The sequence below is a fragment of the Pezoporus wallicus genome, unplaced genomic scaffold, assembly GCF_028554395.1.
Source record: "Pezoporus wallicus isolate ANWC-B61680 ecotype Strahan unplaced genomic scaffold, APGP_CSIRO_Pwel_v1 contig_6787, whole genome shotgun sequence".
NCBI lineage: Eukaryota > Metazoa > Chordata > Aves > Psittaciformes > Psittacidae > Pezoporus > Pezoporus wallicus.
The window spans coordinates 688126-696609 of NW_026636951.1; the positions used below are offsets into that span (position 1 = coordinate 688126).

Consider the following 8484-nt stretch of genomic DNA (forward strand, 5'->3'; position numbering starts at 1 on the left):
TTAATTTTGGCAGTAGGGTTTAAGTGTCTCTCCCTAGATGGTTCCTTGGCATCACTGTGTGTCTGGGTCGGGGGACTGTAGGGCACAGGGGACTCAGGACTGCCTGGCTTGGCATAGATTTCATCTGCTGGAGTACTGATGGAGGGGCATCCTGCTTGCTAGATACGCATGCGCTCAGTTTAAGAGTTTCTGAATCATGGTGGTGGTCAGGTACTACCTCCAAATTTAGTTTTAGAAGGGAACTAGGATCTGCAGACAGTATATGATGCACTGCAAGGGACAGCTCACTGTGCATAAGTTTATATATGGTGGAGTCTTAGTTTCTCTGCTTCGATTTGTCCTCACATGGAGTTATTCAAGAAATTGCTGTTCTGAAATAAGATGGAGACAGTGAGTACAGTGGTGCATTTGTTCCAGAACAAAAGGTACCATGCACAGGTGGAACAGTTTAGGAATAGTTACTACATCCAGAAGCTATTAAAATGAATATGCAAGCCCTCAGCTCTTTTGGGGAGTAGCATGTGACCTATCCCTTATTGACTGAACTGCATCTAGGAAATGCTCCCATTATGGCGGTTTTGCCTGGGTAAGTGCCACTCACAGGTATGTGTTTCAAGCCAGGGAGGGAGTCTGGTGTCCAGCTCAGTGTTCATCTGCTTGGGAATTTGCACTGACTTGTGCCTATCAGACAAAATTACAGGCTTGTGCTAGCACCAAGTGAAGCTCCTTTAGTGGCTGTGCCCAGCACCCCAAAGAGCAGTATAGGGGCAAGCGCAGCCTGATGCATCCCTGCCCTTAGGGGCTGTTATCACAAGCAAAGCTCCAGGAAGAACCCAGCTCCTCGGCTCGGTGGGCTTGGTAAGGCATTTGCATTGCTCTTAGTACCTGGGCTTTATCGCTCCCTGGGACCAGAGGTGGGATAAACAGTAGGGTCTTCGAGGGTGGGAGGGTTGTCAATAATGCACTGTCCATTCCCGCAGCCCTGGATTTACGGGAACACTTGAAACAATTAAAATGGATACCACGAATACAATTTTCTCCCCTGATCTATTGAAGATCCGAGCAGTTCTGGGGGGAGTTGGATTGGTTAACGTGGTTGACATTGTTTATTACAAAAATAAAACTCGCATCTACTTTGAGAATCTAGGTTATTGCTGTGCTCTTAGAAAGAAACAAGCTCCTGCCCTGTTAGGCCCAGCTGAATGACGCCCACTCCTTTTAGTTGTGCATCTCAGCGGGAACCCTTAGGAGTTCGGTGGAAATTGAGATCCTACCTGTGCTTTTACTCAGTTACAGCAATGGCAGTCACTTCCCCTGATCTTTAGGAAGAGTGTGTTATCACAGTATCGCTGCTGCCAGACGGGTTGTGGTCTATGCGGACTTTTTCTATGGGGTGGCTAAAAGCCGGGTAGAAGTCGGACACAAGAAGGGCTCGGCGACAAGCTGAGAGGCCGGGATGCCCCTTTCCCCATCAGGCCTTCCCCCGACATTCCCCCGGCTTTGCGGGGGGCGGGTGGGGTGAGGGAGGGTGTGTCCTCCCTGCATTACCAGAACACCATCCTTCTCGGGAAGCGACGTGTGGGTTTGGATAGTTTGAAGCTGATGAAGTGTGAGCTTCGGTGCTCACACAGACTTTGATCGCTGAGCTCTTCGGGAGATCGCTTGCGTTTTCTGGCTAGACAGACGGCGCCAAGTTCAAGCTGAGAGGTCCCGCAGCTCTACCAACCCTCCTAACCCGGCCGCGGTCCCCGGGAGTGAGGCCTCAGCCTGGGGGATAGGGACTTTCTGATAGCGGCCCCCCACCGCTTTTCCCAGGAACGCAGCTCCCCCGAGGTGCAATGCCCGGGTCTGGCAGGCCCTGGCGGAGCTACCTTACCCCTCTCCTTTACCACTGCCCTGGCCTCGCCCCGTCTCTGACGGAACGGGTTCGTCCTGCCCGTCTCGGGCCTGGTTTTAGGTACTGCGTAATACGGGATCCCATGGTCGAAAAGGAAGTGGGCAAAACGGAGCTGTTACAGGCACCGTCGGCATCTTTAAACGTCGTTTGCGCGACTGGGCTTGCCCGTGCCGAGCCCTCCGGGGGAGAGGGGCAGGTTTGCACTTCAAGGGGGTCTCCCCGGCCCCGCAGACACGCTGGAGCCAGGGGCTGGAGCCTTTTGCCAGACGTGTGAACTTTCCTCCATGCTGGCAGCTGTTATCTCTGCTCGATTCCCACTTTGATGTGCGTTCACACTTGCAAACGAGCCCGCCCGGGACCGGAGCGCACATATATGAGCGCGCCGAGCTCGCAGGTCCCCTAGCGCCTCTCACCATGAGTCAGGCCCAACTCCCTTCTGCTGGGACCAAACCCCAAGGGGTCAGGCCTCACATCTGCTGCGCACCTCCTCCACGTCCTCCCACTTCCCTCGGCAGTACCCCACTCGTGGTCAGAGCCGAGCCCCGACGGGGTGGGCCGCAGCCGAGCCATCCGGAGGACAGCAAGCCCTGCGCAGCCGAGCCCGGCCGAGACAGTCCCCGAGAGCCTACCGACCCTTGCCCGTTGGAGCCAGGTGGGTGAGAACGGACAGGGAGGAAGAAGCGGGGTGTGGCGGGGGTGGGGTGGAGAGGACGGCACACGGGACCCTGGCTCCCGTCGGTGCAACGGCTTGTCAGACGAAGGGAGGCGGAGGCACTCTCCCCAGCCGGGGTAAAGGCCTCACCGCTGCCCCTTTCTTCCTCGTTTGCAGCTCCCTACAGCGGCTGGCTGAGCGCCGACGAGTCCTCGGGCTACGAGAGCGAGAGCGCGGGAGGGGAGCATGCCGCTGCGGCGGCTGAGGGGGAGAGCCGCGGGCGGCAGCGGCGGGTGCGGACCGCCTTCACCTCAGACCAGGTCTGCCGGTTGGAGAAGACCTTCCAGCGCCAGAAGTACCTGGGGGCCTCGGAGCGGAGGAAGCTAGCGGCTGCCTTGCAACTCTCGGAGATACAGGTGGGTTCCAGGGGAAGCGGGTTCTTATTTCGGGCTCGTCAGTCTTGCTTCGGCCTTCCTGGCGCTGAACAGACGTAGCTGTCTTCAGCTGGATTTATCAGGGCCTGTGGGCCGGGTATTAACGAGTTAACAGTCTGGACTTTGGGGACACTTTCTAAAGGGAAGGCATCGGGGTTCCTTTCTTAGTAAGATAAACTGCTTGTCCTCTATGTGCAGCTGTCTGTGCAACCTTGTATATGGTCTTAAAGACTCAGAGTGATTAAGCTAAACTTGCTGAACACAGTCACTCTTCCTTTCTACAGCCCCCAGATCCTCTGCCCTCTTTCAACTAGGGCGAAAGTCCACCTTTGTCAGCTAAAGTAGAAAAAAAAAAAAAATGGCAGAAGCAGCTGAGCTACAATCGTTCATAGTGTGCATGTTGTTTTTAAGCAAAGTCCCTGATTTGTCTCCTTCACCCCCCGCCCTGCTCTTATCGTTGCTCAGATCAAGACCTGGTTTCAGAACAGGAGGATGAAGCTGAAGAGGCAGATACAGGACAACCAGCACAGCCTCGTGGCTCCTGCTCCACTCTACAGCTTTCCCCCGGGCACCTCCCCGGCTCTGTTCCAGGATGGGTTCCTCTACCCTTTTGCTGCTCAGCACCAGAGACTCTTGCCTTTTGCCCCTGTGCCTGCTGTGCAGTTCGGCTTCTCCTTTCCCAGATATAATGCATCGCAAAGTACCTACATGGGAAATGAGCTGCCCTACTACCATCGACACTTTCTTCCTCATCCTTCCTTCCATCCGGTTATTCAGAACAAAATGGACGAACAATGTCACCCTGTATATGCATTATAGTGAAAATGAAAAGGGGCAGGCAAAGGAGAAAAGTGTTGTATGCTGTGATGTATAGTGTGCTCGGAACCTCATGTCTGATTTGGAAGAATACGTTTATTATTTTAAGTTAAATGTGAAAATAAATAATTTTATATTTGTACTAAATGATATTAAAATCTATCGGATGTGATGTCACTCTTATTTTTTTTTTATTTGACAGGGTACTAATATTATAAGTATTGGTAGTCCAGGGAACTGGATGGTGAAAAGCAACAGCAGAAAGTGCTTTTGCAAAATTTCCCATGGTGAAGGGCAAAGTTATTAAGTTTAGTCTGGATAGACATGTTAAAAGAATGGTTTTCATTGCATATAAATAAAATCTGAACAGTTATATGTGTCAACTTTATATAGGCTGCACTCCTACAGTGTAAATGACCATGGTCACCTGAACTTCAGTTTGAGTAACGGAGAAGGATTTATATGTTTTAATACATCTTACCTGACTTTCCTATGCTCATGCTGAGTGTTGCGGTTTAAGACCACAGCTGAACCCAGGACACTGAGGTGTAGTCTGTCTGTTGAGTGTGTTTGGGAATCTGGAACTTAATAGTTGCATCACACTGTGCTTTTGGCTGAGTGCATCCTCCAAAAGGAAGGATAAACTGCTGGTGAGTTTCTTTTCTGGATATTAATCAATGCATCGCTTTGTATTAAAGCTCAATTGTATTGGTTCATAGCCGTATTGTTTAATGGGATTTTTCACCACTGCCCATGATAACTGCTGATAACTGCATTTTTAAAAATTATTTCATTTTAAGTAAATTGAACCCTTTGCAAAAAACATTTAAAGTGACTTGTTCAAATTTGTGTTTTGAGAATCCTGAAATCTGTTAGATTTTTGTTCTTCTTGGGATCTGTTTTCACTCCTCTCTTGAAAGACTTTGCTTAGCACTTATTTCTTTTAATCTATTACACTTTAATAAAGTTTCTTTATTTCACCCCAGGTCTCCTTAAATGCATTAGAAACTAAGTTGATTGATTGCTGCATTGTAGTCTAAACTTTCCTTCTTCACTCTCCAAACCAGGGAGCCATTAAGAGTTTTGATTTAACAGCCTATGGGCTTCTCACTTGTGAAAGGACAGCTTGAAAGTGGTAAGGAGAATTTTCTCTGCTGCTGCTGCTGCAAACCAGGTACAGTCTTAACACCAAGAGGATCCAAGCTGACATGTTGGAAGAAAACTTGCTGGTTGCTGGGGGAAGTGAGGTGCCTCTTCCCTACATCTTACAGTCTGTTCAGAGGGCTGAGAAATGAACATGTCCCTTCAGCAGCCCAGCTGCATCTTGGAGGGGTGCTGTCTTAGTGTGGCACTGAGGGGCTGTGGTGTGGAAAATCCCTTCAGGTGTCTCTTACCCTCCCCCTGGATAGGAAAGGTTGGAGTGCTTGAGAGTGGGTTCAGAGAAAACCTCGCCATGGCATGTTCAGGGATTTGCTTTTCATCAGAGGTTATAACCAGACAGGAGATGAGACACAGGAGGCAGAAATTTGGATGAAACTTGTTCATGTCCCCTTGTGCATCTCAATATTCCTGATGTCTACTATTTCAGCTTTGTCCTCTTTAGCTCCATAACAGTTAATGGAAAGGCACAAGGCTGTTGTAGGCCCTGCTTATCAACTTTTTTTGTTGTACTGTGTGAGTTGTCTTCTTTTTTTCTGACAATTGCAAAGTAGTCTAACCATCACCTGATAAACAGATTACGATGGTGGGGTGCAGGGAAGATGTAATCACACCTGCTGCAGTTGTTTTATATTGATGAAAGATCTCTTGTTTCTCATTATTCCCTGAAGGCTTAACTTCGCTATTTTTCATAAAACTTGCTTTGGGAATTTTAGGAACAGTCCTAATGGAATGTTGCAGTTTAAAACTAGTGAGGCTGTCAAGCTACAGCTGAAGCTTTAGAAATAAAATCAAAACAATCTCATTTTGAACGTTTCAAGACCTGAAATCGTGAACAACTCCAGTGTTTTCATCAGCAATTTAAATTATACATATGGTTGACATTGGCATCAAAATACGTTCTTGCCAATTAATTCCTTAACCTCGCTTCTCTTTGAATGCATAAATGGACAAACATGGGAGACAACTATAGTTTTGAGAATATACATAAAAGAGAACTCTGGAATAAAACTTGTTCAGTTTTGTTCTTAGGGATGCCACCTTTGGTAGCATTTTAATTTCAATTTATTTGCTGTAGTTTACAAGTTGTTCTCTAAGACACCACACAAGTTGAATGGCCAAGGTTTTTAACACTTTCCTATTACACGGTCAGTATGTAAACTGAAGTGTAAACAGTACACCATTTTTTCTGTGGAGCTCCCCACATGATTATAGGATAGGAATATTTATATAGACTTTATTATACAGAATATAATATATATAATATAGAATATTATATAGAATATTTATATAGAATTCCTTTTGGATAGGAAAATTTACATAGAAGTTTCAATGCAGCATAGTGGAGCCTGTAGGAATAAAACAAAGTTTCAAGTCCTCCACTTCTCTAGTACAAATGCTTTCTCCTTTAACATAAACCCCAACATTTGATTAAAACATTTAATTGAATCAACAAGCTATTTAATATAACAAAATAAGTTAAATGATTATTCTTAGAGATATTTGGTAGTTCTGATTTAGACTACAGGTAATCTTTGGCATTTTTAACAGGAAGGAAGGTATGGCTGGAACCTCAGTCTTTTATGGTCATCAGTTAGAGTCATGGCTGGAATTGCAGAGGAGTAACAAGATAATCCTGGACTGGAAGGCAATAGTAAAGCCAGACTTGGCAAAACCGGATGAAGAGACTGAGCTGCAACAGAAGGTAGCAAGGCAGGGCTTGGCATAGCTGGGTGAAGGGAAACTGGAGAGGTAGAAGAGATGTTGACATCTGTCCCATGAGAACAGTTGAATGTAGCAAGATCTGGGTAACAATGATATGGCAAAAACAAGCCTGAGAAAAGAGCTTCCACTCTGGCATCTTGAGTCTGACGTTTAAACTTCATACGACGATTCTGGAACCAGGTTTTGATCTGAGGGGAAAAAAAAAGTTAAAATTGGAAAACAAGCCATTTGTTCCTTTTCCATGTAGTAATACATCCTGAAATCAGACTATCAGAGTGACAGAATATATTAACAGTTATAAGAGTCAGGGCTAATAACACTGATCTATATTCAGTAGCGCAATTGTCTCGGCATAAGGAGGAATCAAGCTGTGACAAATTTGGTGACACATGGCAAGCCAATTACTCAGTTGGATCAGGACTGTAACTCAAGGCTGGCACAGTGGGTTTTTTACCTCTGATGAGGTTTTATTTTTTTTTTTTTTAAGTTTTTACTTAAAATTATACTTTAAGTATTCACTGTTCATTTGTGTATTGTCTCGGGCTTAACACAAAACGTGCACACAGTGGACACAGAGCTCAAGCAGGGGTGTAAGCTCGATCGAGCTGGTTCTCTGCCAGAGGGGTAGAGCTGGCCAGCGGCCTGGCCTCCCGCACCTGCGGGAGCCGTCACTGTCTCCGTCCCCCCCGAGGTCAATGAGGTGCCCGCCAAGGCAAGCAAGGGCCGAGGCGCCTTTCCTTTCCCGCAGCTTTCAGAAGGGGTTCTGGGCCCGTGTGCTCTGGGGCGGAGGCAGAGGGGAGCTCACCTGGCTCTGGGAGAGGTTCAGCACGGCGGCCAGCCGCCTCTTCTCGCTGGCTCCGATGTAGCGCTGCTCGCGGAAGCTCCGCTCCAGCTCCTGCAGCTGCGCTGCCGAGAACTTGGTGCGGGGCCGCCCGGTCCCTGAGCCGGCCTCCCCTTCGCGCCCGGGGCTGCTGCGGTCCCGGCTCGCGGCTGCGGGGACACTATCGGGCGTCAGGACGACGGGGCTAGTGGGGAGGGGATGACGTAGGCAGCTGCCGCACGTGCGGCTGCTGTCCTCCGACGGCATCACGAGCCGCCACCGTTAGTTAGCTCAACGGCCGCCACCAACCGTCCCGCAGCGCGACTCACCGCGGTTGGCCGAGTTCTCTCGGCCGCCGATGTCCCCTGCCGGGGAGCAGGGACCTGCGACTGTGGGCCGGGCTCCGCCGCGGCTGCTCTGGGCCAGCCACTCCACCGAGAAAGGCCCCTTCTCCATCTCCCCCGCTGCTGCCGGTCCCAGCTCACTGAGGCTGCCCCGGCTCTAGGGACAAACATTTAAAGCACCTTCCGCGACGTGTTTTTTGAAAAGGCCGCAAAGCATCAAATGAGACAGAGGACAAAGGACTTCATTGAGAGGTGCTTTAATCTCCCCTTTCAGGTGATTGTTGCATCCGCCTAATCTCTGAACGCAGCAGTTAGCAGAACTCAAGGCTACCTGACCTGGCGCCAAGTTCAGCTGAGTAGTCCCTTGACCACGTAGCTGCTGGTAATTGCATCATGGCCAGTGCTTTTCATGCTGCCCAAGCTGGCCTCGACTCTCGAATCACGCCGTGATTTTCTATCTTTATCTCCCGGTATGAAGGACAAGGATTGGGACGGTACTGGTAACAAAGGATAGAGGGAGGCCCCTTTTATGAGATTTAAACCCAAAGCTGGAGCCCCTTTTGCTTGTTTGATGCAAAGTTTGGAATAATCCTGTTGCCTTTCTACCGGCAAAGGAGTGACTTAAGGTAAGAACAGGT

The 8484-nt window shown here is 48.8% G+C and overlaps 1 protein-coding gene across 1 annotated transcript; it reads left to right on the forward strand.

Moving 5' to 3' along the window:
• Window positions 1–2007: 2007 nt before the first annotated feature.
• Window positions 2008–3956, forward strand: VENTX (VENT homeobox). Its single transcript, XM_057402239.1, has 3 exons — window positions 2008–2549; window positions 2727–2965; window positions 3449–3956. The coding sequence occupies exons 1-3, from the start codon at window positions 2312–2314 to the stop codon at window positions 3800–3802; spliced, it is 831 nt and encodes a 276-aa protein (XP_057258222.1). The 5' UTR covers window positions 2008–2311; the 3' UTR covers window positions 3803–3956.
• The last annotated feature ends 4528 nt before the right edge of the window (window positions 3957–8484 follow it).

Bases quoted from the DNA above. Each gene is read 5' to 3' on its own strand.
- VENTX (XM_057402239.1), top strand. From the start codon at position 2,312: ATGAGTCAGGCCCAACTCCCTTCTGCTGGGACCAAACCCCAAGGGGTC. The intron at 2,550-2,726 runs GTGGGTGAGAAC...CCTCGTTTGCAG, and splicing joins CCCTTGCCCGTTGGAGCCAG to CTCCCTACAGCGGCTGGCTG. The intron at 2,966-3,448 runs GTGGGTTCCAGG...ATCGTTGCTCAG, and splicing joins TGCAACTCTCGGAGATACAG to ATCAAGACCTGGTTTCAGAA.